This window comes from Caloenas nicobarica, chromosome 1, assembly GCF_036013445.1.
Source record: "Caloenas nicobarica isolate bCalNic1 chromosome 1, bCalNic1.hap1, whole genome shotgun sequence".
NCBI classification, from domain to species: Eukaryota; Metazoa; Chordata; class Aves; order Columbiformes; family Columbidae; genus Caloenas; species Caloenas nicobarica.
This window is the reverse complement of record NC_088245.1, coordinates 154128135-154149016: the sequence shown is the minus strand read 5'-3', so window position 1 is coordinate 154149016 and position 20882 is coordinate 154128135. Positions and strand designations below refer to the sequence as shown.

At 41.5% G+C, this 20882-nt stretch overlaps 1 protein-coding gene across 3 annotated transcripts in view; it reads right to left on the bottom strand.

The window, feature by feature from the left end:
- Nucleotides 1–20882, bottom strand: part of IRS2 (insulin receptor substrate 2) — a 316286-nt gene that overhangs the window by 274263 nt on the left and 21141 nt on the right. Inside the window, exon 2 of one of the 3 annotated variants that reach the window (XM_065626754.1) lies at nucleotides 10028–12489. The exons of the other annotated variants lie outside the window; for them this stretch is intronic. Coding sequence (XP_065482826.1) covers nucleotides 12485–12489 — 5 coding nt within the window. The 3' untranslated portion in view covers nucleotides 10028–12484. Of the gene's footprint in view, nucleotides 1–10027; nucleotides 12490–20882 lie in introns of those variants that run through there. 3 annotated transcript variants of the gene reach the window in all.

Genomic DNA, 20882 nt, shown 5'->3' with positions numbered 1-20882 from the left:
TGTGTCTCTTGGTTGTGCCACAAGCCGAGTACCTGCAGCAGCACAGCTTGCCTTGCAAGTTGCCAAGGCTACCCCAAAAACTCTTCCCTCCTTTTCTCTGCTTCGCATATCCTTTCCTTGGTACGCAAATGTCAGCAGTTGTAACCTACTGTAGGGAGGCATCTGGCAGTGATGGCTGCCACAAAGAAGGAGGCTCTTGCCGAAGACACTCTGCCAGCAGCGTTATGCAGACTCCCCTTCTCAATTCACATTTTCTTGGCACCTACATCCCTGTCTGACTGACTTTTAAACAGGCAAAGAGTCAACCCAACAGATGGGCTGGGTGGCAGGCAACCAAGACGCTATGAATGTACATTGTCTGGGTGTGGAGAGTCAAATTGCCAGTCAGGAATATCCAAGTAGCTGCCCGTCATGCAGCTACGTGACGACAGCGCGGAGATATGCCATGAACAGCCAACTTTGAACTTACATCTTCCGCAACAGCAGCATTCGCGGACAGAAAAAGTACGGTAACGCGGCGTTGCAGCTGACCACACTTGGGAGGAATCCAGGAAGAAATCGCAACGGAGAGGCGAGACCAGCAGAAGAATGTCTTTTCTCTCGTGAAGGGGCTGTCACCATCCCCCATCACGATACCTTCTGGCATCACAGAAGATTTTTACACCAGGTGAGGCAAGCAGTAGAGAAAGTTTATCCTCTGTCTTTCAGGCGCCCTTTAAAATTAGTGCAAAAATCTAACATGTTAAATGCTTCTGCTAAACAGCTCAGTAAGTGTTGGATGGTATGTGGTGGCCTCTGCATGCGTGGTGTGACCAGACTAACCTAGCAAGTCTAGTTACCAAGGAAACAGGTTTTAAACTTGAAACATAGGTAGTCAGGATGACAAAGAGATCTTACTCTTTTTTTTTTTTTTTGGAATTTGTCTCTCTTCTGAGGAGGGAATTTGAAAGCTGGCTTTCAAAACCCTCCTTGCTGTGGTCATGGGGCCAGTGGAAAAGGTTGCATTGCCAGCCTTGGCTCACTGGTCTAGCAGAAGGAGAAACAGAGCATATAACAACACATCGTCATGCAGCATCGCCTAATGCTTTACCTTAAAAGAAAGCAAATGGAGGTATTAATTAGACAAAGACTTCCTTTCTTGGAGGGAGATGATCAAGCACATTTTTTCTGTCCTGAAATTAGATTTTTTTTAACATAAATCTTTTAAGCCCTAGTGCTATGGCTTTATAGGAAGAGGAAATTGATCTCAGCCATCCCCCGACAGAGTAGCACTGAATGTAAAGTGTCTTTCTTCCAGAATGTATTCATTAGTTCTTTCTCTCAATCTGGCCTTGAACATGCTTGATTAAATTATTAAAATAATTTCATCCCAAAATGACACTTTGTAGAAAAAATTTAATTAAGTTCCAAGATTGAGGAATGGAAAAGCACGTGGTACGCTTCTTGCTTCGTGTGAACTCCTGTGCCTAAATAACCATGTGAAGGCCACCGTAAGCCGCTGTAATATGTTGGGCACCTGTCCTACCTGGCTCCCCTCCACGAGGGGCTCTCCCAGCCCGGGCAGTGACAGTTTATTGCTCTAAAAATCAACAACTCTGTGTGCACCATGAGCAGAGTCACTCGTTAGCATCTTCTCATTTCACAGCCTCTCCAGAATACACAAACTGGCCACAGAGAGTTTGAAAAATCATTTGGTGCACATAAACAAAAAGGAAAGGAATTCTGCTAACTTCATTGTCATCTCATCATTTAAAAATAAAAAAAAATTGCACCCCCTGTAGTGAAAGTTGTGAAATTATTACTTTCTCACCACTTTGTTTGATCAGCCTGTCTGCACCATCAAAACCCCAAGTCTGATTTCTCTGCTAAAACAGCACTACTGCTTTGGGCAGCAGCGTAATGTTAATCTAGATTGCGATCTCCAGCATTGTTTCTTTTAAATTTCTCAGGTTATCTTATCCTGAGAGTTCAGAAATACGGGGCTTCATTTGCTGACATTCACCTTGCGTCTAGCCCTTTTATAGGTCTATCGATGCTAGCAGTGGTGGGTATTTCACATAAATACACTCTTTTAAAAAGCCTAGAGATAAAATTACAGTGAGATTAATATGATGCTCAGTCATAAGTAATCAATTCTGTTGACTTCAGTGGGGCTGCATAGAAATAACTGCTAGCAAAACTAGGCTCAGAAACTTAAAAAAAAAATAAGAGAAGGAATCCTTAAACCACAAACAGCATGTGGTTCATTTTGCAAACAATTGCTTAACTCACCAATATATCAACAATATAAAAAAACCTGCCCCATTCCCCAGCCAAAAAAAAAAAAGACTAGGAAAGCAAAATTACCTATGCACACAAATAAACAGGAAAAACACATTCATGAATCTTCTTTTGAGAGGTAAACAAAATGCTGGCTTCTTGCCAAGGAGGCATGCATGGAAATCAAGCAGGGGATCACAGAATGGGCAGCAAAGCAGCCAATAAAGCCTCTTCAGTGCTGTAAATGAGTCAGACACAATTCGAGCCATGGCGGTGCCACACAGACCCAGCGGAGGGGTGAGTGGAGGGGCAACTGACCCACCTCGGCATGTGGCCCATCCGAGGGGGCTGCCAGGGGCCAGGTTCCTCCAGCAGCCTCCTCTGAGGAAGGCGTTACAAGACCTGGAGGTTCCCACTCCTGCCCTCTCGGTGGGGAGAGCACGATGGTGGAAAGAATCAGCCGGGGCCGAGTGTGATGTTTTGTGACATTCACAGAACCACAGAGTCACAGAATGGCTGGGGTTGGAAGGGACCTCTGGAGATCACCCAGTCCAACCCACCTGCTAAAGCAGGTTCACCCAGAGCAGATCGCACAGGGAAAAACCTCTAGGCGGGTTTTGAATGTCTCCAGAGGAGACTCCACAACCTCTCTGGGCAGCCTGTTCCAGTGCTCTGGCACCCTCGAAGTAAAGAAGTTTCTCCTCATATTCAGATGAAACCTCCCGCATTTTGGTCTGGTATAGCTGGTTGGAGCCGGAGCAGCTTGAGCGCAGCCTGGTAGATGATGCGTCTGTCCCATGAGTTCTCCCCATCCCAGCAGCCATGGAGGAAGCCAGTGTCCATTTCTATGCTGCTCCTGTGCCCGCCACCGTACAGGCTGCTGTGTTTCCCATACAACAACACGTGCCGCCCTGTGCTTAGCAGGAGGGTTTTATTCCTTCCCTTGAAAGGCTCTTGAAAACCCTCCAGTGTGAAAGGAAATATGAAAAATCTCTCTTTTTCTCTTCCTCAAGTCAGTCATCTTTCAGAGCCACCCTGCAGATTAATGCAGTGAGACAGGAGTTCAAAAAGACCTGTGCCCAGCCCTTGTTCTCACTATGTCTCAGTCACATGGATTAATATGATGATTTAAATGGATGCACTAAGAGCAGCACAGAGCCAGCGGTTCAAGCCCTGAGGCAGGACAATGAAGTCTTCGGTGGCTGACGAAAGTTGGAGGTCCATTTGAAATTTCTGTTTTCATTCACGGGACAAAAGATTTTTCTCCTTGTGGATCCTCTGTGCTAGAGAACAAGTAAAACAATCACCCACTCATTAGCAAAACAAACAAACAAACAAACAGCATCCTCCAAGTACATGTCAATTGTTACACCGACAGCTGTAAAACTATACTTGAATGTACACAAAACATGATGTTCCTTGTGTGGTATCAAGTATAATCTTAGGGACATGATTCAGAGGTGGACTTGGTAGTGCTGGGTTAATGGTTGGATTTGATGATGCACCTCACAAATCAAGAAGGTACATCGCTACTTTACATTTTGAATTGAAGACAATCACAGTGTAAAAGGACAGAATTGCTGGAGCTTATAATTTGTAGCAGGCGAGGCAGTTCAATGGTTGGAGAGTCTAAAGGCAAGTCTAAAAATAAATGAGGTTCTTCTGACCATGACCCCTGGATGTTTCTCCTAAGCTGCATGTCTGTAAATGAAGAGCCAAGATCACAGATATAACCAGACAAAGGAGTTCTCCAGGTACATCACATAACAAGTGTGGTTGTTAAACAACAAAAGAGCAGGTTCCAAAAATGAAAATTATGCTGTCTTGAATTTTTTGCAATATCTCTTTTCTGGTTTTGAAGGCACTAGACTACGGCTGCTCGATTAGAAATCTTGTTTTCTTTATTCCTTTAGAACAGAAAAATCCTGGGGTCTGTTACCTTCTGAGAAATACAGACAAAGTCAATAAAGTAATGAAATGCTTATATTGTCCAAGTATTTCCTGCAAAATAGTAAAACCATTATTTGATTAAAATAATATAGAATTCACACTGGGATATTAATCATGCTGCATCAAAGGCAGAGAAGGAAAATATTTTTCCTCTTATCAAGTCTGTTACTAAGAAAAGCCTCTACTCAAAGTAGAAACACTTCAATGTTTGTTCTTTAGATAGATAAGATTAAATTTTAACCTTTGCTCTTCTGAAACCATTAGAAAACATTCATTTATCTGCAGCTGAAATTAATATTGGATTGCTTTATTGATTCATTGGCTAAAGGCACAGACTATCCATGGAAATTCCTCTTTGCTTCCATTGACAGATTGAACAGGAACAAAAAAAAAAAAGTCATTTAAAAGCAGTTTAGCCTTGAAAAAATGGGAAAAAAGTTCTTTGAATATCCCACTTAAGATTCAATATACTTATATGGAAGGATGTGATAGACATGATAAATAACTGACTATGATTACATTTCCTGAGGTAGTGCTCAAAGGCAATCTTATACCACAACACAGAAAAGCCTTCAGAGGACATAATGTTTCAGGAAAAAAAAAAAAAAAAAAAAAAAAAATCAGACACACATGAACAGCCTCCTAATCAACTCTGAGTCAGAGCTTCAGCTGCAGTAAATCACCATATCACCATGAATGCAACTGTGGCATATTCCTCATCTGCGGCCACTGAGACCAGGGACCCAGAGTTTATCTTTGTGCACCAGTTTGTGATATTTAGACTGCAAATTCGCAGCAGTAAAAGGGCAATCAGTGGGTCCACTGTAGGTGATCTGGGTGATCCTGCTAAGGGCCAGCTCGGTGTGAACTCTACTTCCCGGTCTCTGTGTTCATACCCTGATCCCATGGCAAGTGAGAGATGATTTGAGGTAATCACTGTTCTATATAGAAGGGGTAAACACCTCAGTTAGCTCTGGGTAAAATTAAGTAAAATTATAGATATGGAGGTGTAGTTTCCCTATCCCTTATTTCTCCCATCTCCATAGTTTGTTTAAATATATACACACTTACATGAATCCTGACAGCTTCATGTAGGTTTACCACACAGCTGAAGCAATGGCATAACATACCACCCCACGCTTGCTGGTCCTTTTGCAGGATGGCAAAAGGCTTGATGAGAACAGGTTGCTTTGTCTCACCGACCAGCTTCACCCCTGATGCCTGAGGAGCAGTGGGAGCCCTGTGTGGAGGCCCGGTCTGCTCTGAGCCTCCTCAGCAGGGGGTACTGACAGTCTTCTGTGACACGTGGGACGGTTCCTCTCCTGATATGTGGAAAGCATTGGTGTCCCCTGATATGAAAGGATACTGCCCACAACTGCCAGAGGAGTCACAGAATTACAGAATGGTTGGGGTTGGAAGGGACCTCTGAAGATCACCTAGTCCAACCCACCTGCTAAAGCAGGTTCATCTGGAGCAGATCACACAGGAATGCATCTGGGTGGGTTTTGAACGTCTCCAGAGAAGACTTCACAACCTCTCTGGGCAACCTGTTCCAGTGCTCTGTCACCCTCCAAGTAAAAAAGTTTCTGAACCTCCTTTGTTTCAGTCTGTGCCCATTGCCCCTCATCCAGTCACTGGGCACCACTGAAAAGGGTCTGATCCTATTCTCTTGACACCTACCCTGAGAATGTCTATAAGCATTGGGATCTCCTCTCAGCCTTCTCTTCTCCAGGCTGAACAGACCCAGCTCTCTCAGCCTTTCCTCATAAGAAAGATGCTCCAGACCCCTGATCATCTTTGTAGCTCTCTGCTGGACTTTCTCCAGTAATTCCTTGTCCTTCCTGAACTGGGGAGCCCAGAACTGGATGCAGTTCTCCAGATGCGGCCTCACCAGGGCAGAGTAGAGGGGCAGGAGAACCTCCCTTGACCTGCAGGTCACACTCTTCTTAATGCACCCCAGGATATCATTGGCCTTCTTGGCCACAAGGGCACATCGTTGACTCATAGTCAACCTGTTGTCAACCAGAACTCCTAAGTCCTTCTCTGCAAAGCTGCTTTTCAGCAGGTCCACCCAAACTTGTACTGGTACATGGGGTTATTCCTACCCAGGTGCAGGACCCTACACTTGCCTTTGTTGAATTTAATTCACAGTGTTGTTCTGTGGTTTGTTGGGGTTTTTTTTATTCATCGTGTTGAATGAGGAGTTTCACCTGCAGTTGGATAAAAGCACTCTTGAGCAAATGATCTGAGTTTTAACCGAAAGCAACCAGCCTCATCAGTTCCTCTGTCTTGAACATCTGCTTCTGCATCAGGTGGATGGCAAGTAAAGGGCCAATGTTACAGAAATTATCGTATTTTTTTTCCAGTAGCAACTGTTCTGTCAAATAGGGTTGTAATGTGTTGTAGCATCACAAATTTAGACCATACCTTGGAGGCCTCACAGGTGATACCTAAGAGACCTTTCCACACTCATTTACTATAGAAATTTGTCCCAAAAGCCATTATACCTGAGTGAAAGGAAAATTTTAAAAATAATTAGGAGCATTAGGACATGAATTAGTATTAACTCCCTGTTTCAAGGTCAGACTTTTTCACACAAAAATATTCTAGTTGGTGATGTTGTAAATTCATCCCTTTATAACCAAGTTCCATTATTTGATCTGGTATTTTGAATTAAAGGAAGACTTCAGTTCACTTTCTTCAGAAAAATTGAAGTTGTATTATAAGATCTAAGTCTGGACCCTCTTGCTTGGGCAAAATTTCCACGTCAGAGTTTGTCTGAGATAGAATGGTAGGCTTGGATGATCACCTCTGCAATACAGCTTACTCAGGCTAGTGAACGAATGGGGAAGGAATAACTGCATTGTTGGGTACACCCATGTTTTCAGACAGGATCCTTACTTAATGAGAAGTAGAACTATTTTTAGAAATAGTAGCAGAAGTTTCAAAGGTTGAAAGAGAGTAATATATTAGTGTTTAATTCCTGCCAAATGCAGGAGTTCAGTTTGACCGGTCCATCTGCAGCAAGCGTGTTTCTAAGTAAGAAAATCCTGTTCCTTTATCTAGAGCCCTCATATTTGTAGTAATGGATGTTTTAAGGTGTGTCTAATTCCATTCTCTGCCTCCTCCGTTTACAATACGTGAACATAGCCTGATGTTTATATCCTCTTCCTTATGTAAGAGCTAGTATTTTGGCAGTAGTATTTTGACAGCAGTGTTCCCCACCTTTTAGACGTACATTCTACATGCAGTTTAGTAGTTACTAAAGCATTTTTGTGATGGTGCTTATTACTCACTTTAAGCAGAGGGGAAAAGAGAAGACAAAAAGACGCCCTGTAAAGAAATACTGAGGATCAAGCAGATTTTTCAAAAACTTTTGGCAGCCACACATTTAACCCCATCCCGACTTCAAATATTGTAAAACATACATTAAGTCTGATTTATAGACTTGACACATCAAAATAATAACTAATTTGTTTTGGTTTGGTTTTTTAAAGGGATCTGTAGTTTCAAAAGTGTATGGTGACATTTTCTGTCCCTATTATCTTGGTAGGCCATTGAGATGCTTCAGACGTGTCCTGTTTTCGGAAGTCAGATTCCCCCTAAATGTCACAAATTGTACCCTTAAATTAGAAATACCTATCATCAACTGTAAGTCAAATACTTAGGGCTCCTAAAAAGCGAACAATCCATTCATTAAATATACTCTCTGTCTGCAGATCCTTTCAGAGACTGGGTGTAAGTCAGATGAGTCTTGCAGTGTATCTGGATGTCTCTGCAACAGCTGGCTGAAGTTCCTCAAGGTGGAAGAGCTCTCTGGGAACAACTGAAGCAGTAGTAATATACTGATGGATTTGGTAAGTGATTTGCCTACCACGAAGCATGAAGTCTTGCACCTCTGGCCAAATCGGTTCCATTTGCACTATTCAGCAATGACTCTTCCCAAGAGCAGATTTCAAGTTGCATTTCCTCACTCAGAATACTCACAAATGGGATCAGAATTAGCACGGCAAATACTCTTTCTTCTCATCCTTTTTGAGAAAGCAAGTTGAACAGTAGGAATAGGTGTTGAAGGCAGCAACTTGCTTGTCCTGTGTTCATTATTTTAAAACTATTGAAGATGATGCCTTTATAGTGGTCTCCAGAGCCACCCTGAATTGGAGACTTTGGGCATGTTTCTAAGCTCCAGGCACAGGTATATGCTCAAGGTAACCTCATTGCACGCTGAGGTGATACCTGGACATTTATCAACCCTTCTTTGAACCCTGTACCACAAAAAGTAAACCAGGTTCCTGAGGAAGAAGCCATGGACTGATCTGACATCCTTGAGAAGGCTAGTCACTGGATGAGGACTTAGTAGCAACACTCTATGGTTAGTGCAAATGTTACACTGTTTGGAAGCAGCTAACATCCCACCCAACTGTGCAGTGGGTGGGCTGAGTATCCAGAAGTTTCCTTTATGCTCTGATTATGAGAAATTGAACCCACCAGAAAATCTGGCACTGGACTTCCAGATGTCTTATCAAACACACTCTTCTTCCATGGTATCACAGGGTACCACTCACACACCCTATTGCCAGTAGAAAGGAAGATGTTTTTGTATAGTTGTATTTCTCCAGAGCAACTTCAAAGACTAAAGCAATGCTCTTCCTCTCCAAGGATACAGGCACTGTAAGATCTGCCATGTTCCATTTTGTCTCTCCTAGCTAAGCCTGCAGCTAAGACAGTCAGGACAGATGAGAGAAGGAACTGCATGTTCTCTCTTAGGCAGCATATACATTATCTGTGATTTATGTCTGCACTCTGTGGCTTATCCAGACACTCCAGCAGCAACAGGACGATCCTACTGTAGCAACAGACAGGATTATTTTCCATTTAGGCCACTTTCAGAGAAGAACCTGAGCTTGTCACAATGAGCCAGGTTCTGTCCTTTTAAGATAAAGTTGTATGAGTATGGTCCTTCAACCACCCCCAAAACGGTAACCATGAAAGTACTAGTCCATTTAGTGGCAGATGTGGCCAGAAGAATTTTACATGTCCCAAGACAGGATTTCACTCCAAATGACTTTAAATGTGGTACACAGAACCCATGTCTCCACCTGCATGAGCAGGCTTTGCATGTGATCAACAAAGACGTGTCACTCAGACACTCCTCAGCTTAAGCAAAGGAGATCTCAGCAAGACCCTGCTGTGAAAGAGACATCAAGCTTTTCAAGAACCTCCTGTTGTCAGCCCCTGCCCCTCATCCACACAATCCCTATCACGAGTCAGTGACCTGGGTGCAAAGAACATTGAAAAAGGGTCGTTTACACAAGTATAAGGGACATTCCTACTGACCAGGAGCAGATCAGGCTATGGTGACCCCATGGTGTCTGTGACTGCACTCTGTAGTCCCTGCACACAAGCTGGCAGATGAAGATACCTATAGAGAGCATTAGGTTCCCATTCACCTTGTTAACTTGACATCATGGAGAGGGCAAGTCTGTTCCCACTAAACAGGCTGCCAGAAGGACTCCCCTAGTCTTCCGCTCACTCTTAAAACTGGAATTAAAAATTAAGACCAAATTTTGCTCCTGTTTATTTCCTCAAGTATTCGAACATTATAATACTGATCTTTTTAAACAAGATCTAAAATTATTTTGTTATTTTCCAGAGTGTTACACGAGTTAAAAGGAAAGCAGGTTAGTATGTGCAGTGCAGTAAGATTTGTTCAGATAAAGTGTGTTTCCATTTAAGAGAGAGAATAAACTGATTTTATGTAAATAACCAGAAAAAACACCCCACCTCTAGAGAAAACAGGCACACAAATACTTTACTCTTTTCATAAATAATGTATTTTATTGCATATGGCTATTAAGGAGAGCATCCATGATCAATACAGACTAAATACAATACACTACTCTAGTTCCGTTTATTCTGGTCTCCAGCAGCATCACATTTATCCTTATATACAGCGTGTACATTGGAAGACACAGCAAGATAAGTTAAGTCTCTTGTCATATCACAATAGCAAGAAATATATTTAACATCTTGATATCCAGAAACAATACGTACCCAAAAAGAAAACACTGCTTAATAACTGTTAAGGTTATATAGCAAAAAAATATTTTAAATTTAAGGTAAGTCAGGCAAAATGTACAAAGACCCAATATACATTGTGAAATTTTAGCAAACATAACATTTATACATTTTGGTTCCATTCTGTAAACTAAATTAAGAATGTAAGTATTGCATATGCCTTTGTGAAATATACAGGATAGAGAAGAATTTACTATATTGTCAAGTTTTTGTTTTGAAGTTGCTGTATGCATTTTAGCCGTTTGTTTTAGTGGCATGATTTCTTGATTGGTATAGAGGGCTACTACAGAACAGAAGTTTAAAACATTGAATTCAGCAGGTACCATACTCAGTGCTATGAGGGGGTTCAGACAGAAAATGTCAAAGGTTGGGGGTTTTTTTTGGTTTTTTTTTTGTTTTTTTTCCCTAGTTCCAGACTTGAACAAGCAGCATTTCAGAATGTCCTAGAACCATTTATAGTATTATTATTATTAAAAAAACCCCAAACAACACTAAACTAAACCAGATAGATTAGATATTTAAATTGATTTTAGATCCAATATTGTATTAGCCTATGCTGTGATTTAAGACCCCAAAAATTACACTGAAAAATGAAGTGTTTCATGGGGTAGAGAAGGAATTAGTTTACATTCATCTTTGTCTTGTAATACAATCCTCAGTTCTAAAAATTCAGCACGTAAGCAGGAAGACCGCATTGCCATTCATTATATTTTTAAGACATTGACTCTCGTCTTCCTCAGAAAAAAAAAATCCCAAAAGATAATGCATTGTTATAATTATAGTGAAGTACAGGTTCCACCTAGCACAATGCTTTAAAAAAAGAAAAAAAAAAAAAAAAAGACTCACATAACTCAGATAAGTTAGTAATACATGTCTATCAAAGCAGGCACTGGGGTGGTACCCTTTATATGTATACGAACCTTTTGATAAATTTATCAAAGGAGAAACAAGGTGGCATGACATTCTGCTAGTCTATGTGTCACTTGTGACAGTGGCCACCACATCACTCAGATTTTCAGGTTACTGGACATGTGATGCACAGGCAGCCTTGAGAAGAACTCAGGATAAGTGACTGCAATGGTGGTTCTTCCCTGTAATAATGCCCCCAGCTGCAACGGTGCTTTCCTGGTAGAAGGCAAATATCGGGACTTTCTAAATGGCGAGATAATACTGTGTTAATATTAGCGCTTGAATCTGCCCAACACCCATTATCATCCCTGCATTCCTAGCATGCCTATGTGGATTTTTGGTTACAAGAAACGCAGCTAAGAACAGGGTTAGCTGACAAAAGTGAGCTTGTAAATAGGAGAAAAGGCTTTTGCAATCTGAAGTACCTACATAAACACCTACATAGAGAGGATTAAACAAGTGTATCAAAGGTACAGAGAGATACCCCCAATAGAGTTTGATGTTTTTAACCTACTATGCTTCAGTTACACTTTTTTATATATGTTTTTTTAAACTACTCTGAATCCGCCGTCCAAGTCCGCTCCACAGAGTTTCATCCCGTTTTATACTTTTCAGTGCCCTGGTTCGGCTTTGTGTGAGAAGTAAAACCCTGCGGCTAGTGATTGACAACCCAGCAGCAGCAGCTGTACGCATTGCAAGTTTAGTAAGGCTGACGACCACTCTCGAGAGACACTCAGCATCGAGATCAAGGAGGTCCTGTCGTACACCAACACCGCAAATCCGGCTTTACTTTGAACTGAGGTAGTACTGTGGTAGGCTTGAAATTATGCCAGTAAATACCAGATCCTACTGCTTCAGCAGGTGTTACAGAATCCTCTAATATGCCGAAGAATAAATACAGTCCGTCTTTGCAGAAAAAAAAAAGGAAATGAAGGCATCGGCCGTTAGTTAAAGAGGCTGGTAGAAAAGTTCCTACGATCCAAAAAGCATCTCCAAGTTCTGTCAAAACAGCAGCAAAATGATACTGTAGATGCCATGGACAGGTAGTGAGTTAGGCAGGTTGCTTTCCCTTCCTCCCAGATCTGTTGCACAGTTTAGTCCACAACAGTTTGAAAGTTAAGTAACTGTCTGGACCAACAATAACAACAACAAAAAGTAAACCTTAAGCAGCTTCAGTTACCAAAAAAAAAAGTAATCCCAACAAAACAAAACAAAAAGGTATATGCCGAGCAGCTTTGTTGAATGTTGTACTCTGTTGTTTGAGGTCATGGTGAGAAAACTAACTCCTTCACTCTGAAAATAAAAATGAAAGAAAGTCAGTAAAAGCTGCAACAAAAAATCATATCGATGATTTAAACACAAAAATTACCATTAAGTGATTAATCAGTATGGGTTTTCATGAGAAAGTAAGTACTAACTGCTTTTATATTTGTATACATCATAAGGTATTGCAGAAGCAATGAAGGAGTACTCCCCAATCCAATACCACCTCTTTTTTGTAGAACTTTCCAGATGTGGCTCTTCAAACCAGCAAACCATGGGAGACAGAAGTGGTTAGAAAACCCAACACAAAATCCCCCAGTTCAAGCTGTGACCATTGTTTCATCAGTCGAAAGGAAAAGGGGTTGCAGAAAGCAGGTACAAACTCAATTGGTTTTCAGTCGTCTGGGTGTTATCGAAAGCTATCCATTATCAGATATTAAAAACCAATTTCTTGAGACTATATTGTCTTGAGGGAAAGAGTCTTCTAAAAACAGAAGCAAAGTAGCTAAAGAACCTTCCTCTAACTTAGTTATCTGAATTACTAAACAACTATCATTGCAGAAGTGCAAAAGTGGGTAGACAGGCAAATAGAGGGAATGTTCTCCAGATTACTGACTACAAAGCTGCCTTAAACAGTCAAGGTGAATTATGCAGTAAAATCGAAATGGTTACAAAGTGACCCATCTTACTTTAAAGAATGCAGATGACTCCTTTCGTGTTTTCTTCACTGCAAAGAATTAATGCATAGTACATGCCACTACCATAAAGGGACATTATTATATTGATTCACAACATTAAGATGGTTTGGTAACGGGGTCATTAAAAATCAAAATTTCCTTAGTATGTTGCTTATTGTGTAGATTTTTCCTGTTTGATATAATGTTTGGAAAGCAGCAATGCACAAACACTAGTGATTAAAACACCAAGACACTAAATTTTGCATGACAAAACATTGACACCTGATTTCAAAAGGTACCAAGTGGTACATCCCAATACAATGTCAGGCTGCAACATTACTTTCACACTAAGTGCTATTAATAGCATCTAGTTAATTTAATAGTTTATAACAGGGTTTTTTTGTTGTATGTAGCTGGCTCCAAGCTTACAAGTCAAATGAAAATTTTAGTTTGACGACGTATTACACAAGTTCTCCTAAAAACTGAAGTTATTTGGAACACTTTGGGAACTGACATTGTTACTTAGAAAAGTCTGTAAAGGACATAAGCCATGAATTTTGTCTGTATGGATACAGGAAGTATTCCTGTATAGTTTTAATTCCTTTGGGACCATAAAACCAAAATAAATTTTATATGAAACGTGGATGTCAAAGTAAGCACAGTGCTTATATGTGCACATTTCAGTCCACATAAGCCTCTGATAAACCAAAAGAAAGCCTTTTCCTTCAAGTTTACACAAAACCAAAGGCTGACATATCTTGACATACATGCAAGAATTGCTAAAGTGCTGTTGAATCTCTCAGACCTAAGGTTTACTTAAGGAATTAGTCCTGCTGCAGTCGTTGGAGCCGCTATATGATCAGATCCTTAGGATATTACTCAGGATTTCATCACACAGCTTGAGATGAATTAATGGCTTGCCAAGACCAAAAGGAGAGCACCTCATTGCCCCCACTCATTGCCATTTATTTGCTGACACTTTTCTGGTCAGACACTAAGTCAACTCTACCCATTCAAACTTGGGAACAAGAGCTTTTGGTGTGTGGGTGCGGGGTGTGTGTTCGTGTGTGTGTTTCAAACTAAGAACTTGCACTGGGTTACGATGCAACAAGGGGAGCCCCAAAACTGCCAGCAGGACAAAAGGGCAAGAATCGCTAAGGTGCATACACAGGGAAAAAGGAGCTGAGGGAGCACTAGGAAAGCTGAGATGGAAGGAGGAGGACATGGAAAGTATGGAGGGACAGCAAGATTCCTCTTTTTTGCTGGCAACGAGCTGCAAATTCAGCTGGCACAGATGATGAAGATCCCGTAACATGACACTATGCCCTAAGAGGTTCATGTAAACTTTAGATCTGGAGTTGGGAACCAAAAGAAAACAACTGCGCTAGCCAGTCATCACCGTCCAGCATGGCTGCATGGGAGAGCACGTGGCAGGATGGGTGGTTCTCAGAAGGGAGCTGAGATCCTTCGTTTGAGCAAGAGCCACCTAACAAAACACTTTGTTCAATGAAGCAGGATAAATACATCACGTAGGCAAAGAAGTGAGTATTTAAAGATACAGGCTGACTCTCTGCTATTGCTTTCCTCCTCCAAATGGGAACCAACCCAACGACTAAATGTAGGTTCCTGAAAGAAGCCACGTGATAGTGAAGACCAAATAAAGGGTTTTTTTTTTTTTAAAAAAAAAAAAAGTGTTCAGATAGAGAAATCAGAGGAAGAGATTTTGTATACACAAACGACACAAACAAGTACGGTTCCAGATGTGTGTCAGCCTTGGGTGGTCATCAGGAAGGGTTATTAGCAACTGAGTAAACGTGCTGTTGTTCTTACAACAGGCACTTGCCAGCCAAAACTAAACTGGAGCAGATGAAGTGGCCGATGCTTCAACGCACTTCCAAATGTGGTTCAGAGGGTTTTACAGGTGTATGATGGAACATGGGTGCAGGACTAAGAGCTTATGACACAACAAACACGTCATCCAGTGAGTCTGCAATGCTGACCTGTAAGTCAAAATCTAACCCAAACATAGTCTTCAATAATTAAACAATTTCCTTTGACTTCAATAAGCTTTGAATCGAGAAAGGAAGAATAACTACAGCTACCACATGATCTACATAATAGCAATGTCAGCTTCAGAGAAACCTACTTGCAAGAAAATAAGTTGCAAGTTCCATGCTAAAGTAAAAAAAAAAAAACACACCAACCAACCAAACATCAATATCACTGTTAATTTTTACTTCAGTGACTAGTATCTTTTACTTATTTCAAGCCTCAGGTCAACACTGTACTTACACAGCAAGTCACACCACTATACACTGTCTTTATCCAGGAACTAAATAAAATTCCTACAGCACACGAATATGTTCTTTGATAACCTCATTCCCCATGGGCATGCACAAAGCAAAATACGAAGTGCAGCACTGTGTCAATACTGAAGTTTCATCGTGGTTTTGGGCTTTATTAAGAAAAGCATCCCTGATCACTCCCAAGTTTCTGAAACTACTTAAAAGTCACTCGATTCCACCAGTGCTTCTTGGGGAACAAATCAGATAAGAAACACACACACAAATTGCGAGGAAACTACCAAATACTCAAAGACTTGTTAGATATACTGTGAAAAGAATACAATAGTTAGCCAATTAAAGGAGATCTAGTTTGCTTATTAATTTTCAAAGTCAGCAAGCAATGAATGAAAATTTTCTTAATTCCTAAAAATAATTCTCATCTGCTAACAAGCACACAGACAGGAACAGCTACTCATGTGGCTCATAGCAAAATGCGTTGCTGGTGATTCAGAACCAGTAAATTTATTCCACTGGCAGCACGACCACCAGAGCGGATCAGGCGTCAGATGCAGAACCCCCAGCTCCACCATGGGCTCCTGCCGCGACTCCAGCCAAACCACTTGGTGGCTTTGACCCTTTATTTCCCCTCCCCACGCTGCCTGCCAAATCGCTTAAGCCTCTGAGCGCCGCTAACTAACTTCTCCTGGAAGAGCAATCCTATTGATACAACCGAATCTGGAGGTTAACAACACGTCCACCTGCGGGCATGGGGCCATTAGACAGCACAGCCCAAGGAACCGAATCCCACCCGCCGGGAGACGTCTTTGGCTCCTCCAGCACCCGGGAGGAGACTTGTGGCCTTGGGCAAGGCAACTGGCCGGCCAGAAAAGGCAAGTGTTCCCCCTGCCCCACCAGCTGCAACATCCTCCCAACCCCATCGCGCCCCACAGGCACCCACACAGGTGGCCGCCCTGCACCCCAGCAGCACCTTCCCCGCACCCAGAGCTGTCAGCATCAGCAAACAAGCGGAGCAGGGATGCAGGTGGCAGGGGCTTGGGGTGCGGAGGGACCGCACAGGTCCTGGTGGTGACAAAGCCGTGCCGACCCGGCACTGACAGCAACAGGAGATGGTCTGAACCACAGCCTCTGAGGGTTTCTTTGCGGGAGCAATAGTAGGATGCACACATACACTGTAAGGTCACAAATTTGGCCAAGCATCCCAACGCGAAATGCAGCCTGCTGCTCCTCGGCATGCTATCTGTGAGGTGCGCGGTAGGAGTCAAATCCTGACCTGGCTCCGACTCTCATTAAGCAATTTAATGAATACTATATGTAACATTAAGTACATAGGTAATTCTGCTAAAGATAACAGAACAACTCATGAGTTGAGCTATGCCTCTCCACAAGTAGTTCCAGAGAATCCGAGCTCTGCTCAGCAGGAATGCTCACACCAAATAAAGCTGAGCTTGGCCATCATCACAGGAAAAGGTTTCGATCAGAGCAGAGCTCACCAACACTTCACAGGAAAAGAAAGTAGTATGCTCCAGTAGTTTACAAAGCCCATGAATAGTATCCATCCAAAGTAAAACGCTGTCACATTTGATGGGAAAAACAAGTTAAGCCATGAAACTAAAAAGCCATGTCATTATTTTTTTAAACAAATCATGGTTGATTAGAATTGGAGACATGCTGCCCCAAGTAACTATGCTCTTTTGGTATGTTAGTCCACTAAGAAACAGTACACATTGTTATTTAGGCACTTTTGTTTCATGAATTTAGAGGAGTGAGTATCAGGTCAACATAGATTCTTCATTACCGATAATTAAAAACAAACAAAAAAACCCACTGAATTTCCTTTAGGTAGTAGAGGTTTTGCAGGCACAGTTATTAAAATGAACTTCGTAGTACTTTTTCTCTTGTGTCAAATAGTTCAAATAGTTAAGAAACCAGCACATCTTCAATTGCATTAAGATAACCATAGACAAAGATATTAACTTCTAAAGTGAGAACAAAGTACTAGATTATCTGGAAAAAAGATGCTGCATATCAGCACCTGAAAGTATATATATATTTTTTTCTTTGTCCTAGCACACACGAGAGGCTAAAATGTTTATATGATGGCATGAACAAATCCCTACAACTCATAATGAGTGTCAACTTTTATCCAAAGGTACTAAAATCAAATTAATCTGTATTTGATACCATGTATTTACATGACCAACACTTATTTTACATGCAATCTTACACTAGAGTTTAAGCAGCCAAGTCTATGGTAGAAGTAATAGATGAAGATGAGAGCTATGCTTAGTTAATTTCAGAATCTGATATAATTTGTGTTTCATATCATTTTGTCAAGGTTCTTATAGATTTTGTAGTATGAATAACTAAACATTAAAATGTAATTATGTGGAAAATAAAGGATTCAACTTAAAAATGTCATTATAATGAATTTATAGCTAAAGTGCTGATCCAGAAATACAATTCCCATATCAATTATAATAAAAATAGGCGCTTCAAATTTAAAATTAAGAAACTAGACATGCTCATTTTTCCAGGATTAATTTAATACAGTTGCTATTATACTTCTTAATTTCAGAGCTACAGCCACTGTGTACTATTAAACAAGTTTGTATAGATGTGATTTAATCCCATTATTAAGGATAAAACAAATTAGACAGAACAACTCAACATAGTACTCTGTGAAATTTGTTCAGTTATCCTCTCCCTTGCAAGTTGCATATACAACTGTTTAAAAATATTCCATGAAAACAAACAAAACCAATATGCTTTCTCTAAGCAAACAAAATGCCGGGGCGGGGGGGGGGAAAGAAACTGGGTCCTGTTGGCCTTGCACTTTGAGTTTGCAAGAGGGACAGAAACACACACAGAGAAGCAGATGTGGAATCACAGAACAGTTCGGGTTGGAAGGGACATTCCAAGGCCATCTAGTCCAACCCCCCTGCAATGAGCAGGGACATCTGCAACTAGATCAGGTTGCTCAGAGCCCCGTCCAGCCTGGCCTGGAATGTGTCCAGGGATGGGGCATCGACCACCTCTCTGGGCAACCTGGGCCAGTGTTTCATCACCCTCATTATAAAAAATGTCTTCCTTATGTCCAGCCTGAATCTCGCCTCCTTTAGTTTAAAACTACTACCCCTTGTTGAAACTATATAGAAAATTTGCCACTGAAAGATTAGTCTGTGGCCATCAGCCAAAGAGCCACTCAACAGTTCACGGGTACAGGATTTAACCATGGTGGAACAAGAAGTCACATTATTGTCTGATGACCATTACCATGCAACTGTAATTGCCTCCCACCTTACAACCATCACACCATTCCTTTATCAGAGCAGATTCAAAACTCAACACTGCAAACATGGCCTCAATTAGGCCATTGGCTTGATTTTTACAGCTCCTTCCATCACACCAAGGAGAGAATGCAGCTCTTCCCAGGAACAGACTGACAGCAACGAGCGAACTCCAGCAACACCACTCTGGATATAAAGGGAGGCTGGAAGTTTCTTAAGAGACAGAATTTTTGCAAAACAACATGCTTGCCTTTACAAGTGATGCAGGGTGAGGAGGAAGGGACTGGTGACTAATACACTGAACTACCTACCAACTGCATCTTCGGAGGCACAACGAAAACAACTGAATTAGCGCGTCTGCCTCTACAGCATACACTAGACAATACTCAGCAAACTTCTGCCATCCCCAATGTGTACCTTCACATCTCTGACCTACTCATCCTATGAGGAACCAGTCATTCTAGCTCCTCATAGTAAAGGAGAAGAAACAGGCGCTTCCAAGCAACAATTCTTCTGCCCTATTTCATGTCAGGCTCAGACGAACACGAGTTATGAAAGATCTTGAAGTGCGTGAGGTGTATGACTTGGTATTCATTTTAGGAGCAGAGACCACATCCTTCTACACACCTTTGCAAATGCTGGGAATTTTGCTCAGCTGGGATGTCAAAGGCATATTTGTGCCTCCTCTAATATATATATCAGTAGTCATCAGCAAGGGCAACAAGGTCTGACAAGAAAAAAGAGCTCTCATAAGTATAGGTTGGTATTTTTACAAACTGCCAACTGAAATGCCATCTGTTAGTGGACCTATATCAGGCAGGTAACAAGGAGGGAAATAAAAAAAAGCATAATCAGATTTCTGGTTAGATCTACAAGTGAGAACCTGACTGCCATTCTAGATACCAGCAGCCAATACTAAAGTCCAATAGCTTCTTCTAAGCCACCAGGTTACCTCCATCAACATGCCTGAACACACAATGTTAGAGTGCTCTCAAAGAGCTCAAAAGCATGCTTCTTCTCTCTCTCACTTGAGAGAAAACGCAATCTTTTCCAGTGATTAAATTGAAGAATTATTCATATTAAAAATTTAAATATTCATGGCAACAGGGATAAGGACTCATGAAAGTTGTGGGAAGTCATGTTCACTCTCCCTTTCCACTACAGCGGATACCTAAATATTCCATGAAAACAGCTTCAATAAGAAAGAACGAGAGCACTCCACCAAAGAATATATGGCTTAGATGGGCTAGAAATGGGGGGTGTGGAAAGAGGATTGAGATTTTTTTTTTTTTTCAGTCAGAAAGGTATTGGATGCTGGTCAGTCCTGGTTAAGTGCTCTAGCCAGGTAAATATTGTGGACAGGGAAACAGAAACACTTCATCCAGGCACTCTTTGAAAGACTGATCCCTGCCTCCATCACTGACCAACAGGTTCAGGCACCTAATATCAAAAGAGGTTTCAGATTTACAAAGTCTTTACAGAGACTGCAGCATTCCTCCGTCCTAGAGGAAGACATTTATCTTCCAGAGAGCAGCATGTTTTAAAACACAAGGTTCTCCTCAACTTTCACAGTCAACTACCTGCCTGTTTTACAAACTGATTTTCGGACTGCTTACCAAGGAGACCAAAACAACCCTGGCATTTCATACATTAATTTATGCATCTAACCTGGCATCTAAATGCACTGCATGGTCACATACTAAATGTCAGGCTGGCTGCTGCAGCTTTCGGACTTCCAAGTCAGGAGATATGCCCAGAGAGATGCTGCTTCTCACAGAAGAGACACATGGGGAGTGAAGGGAGAGAAAAGGAAAGCAGGGAAAGGCTAAGGGGAACAACCTGGCATGCATGGGAGGTCAATCTTTTCCCTACTGCTTTCTGTTGCTGTTACCCCCTTGTTTGCAACTCTGAGCATCTCATGGTAGGTAGGAAAAAGACTTTAAAGGGCAATTTGCAATTCTTGTCAATGTTCTTCTAGAAATCTTTTGTGTTCTCATCACTGTTGCTGTGATTCAGTCAGTAATAGAAGAATGAGGGAAACGAAGCTAGGCAAGAAGTCGCAGACTTCATGTTGCATGACAAAAAGACACCATCCCCACCACCAAAGCCTTCCCAAAACCAATTAGTGAAATGAGCAATACAGCACAAAACAA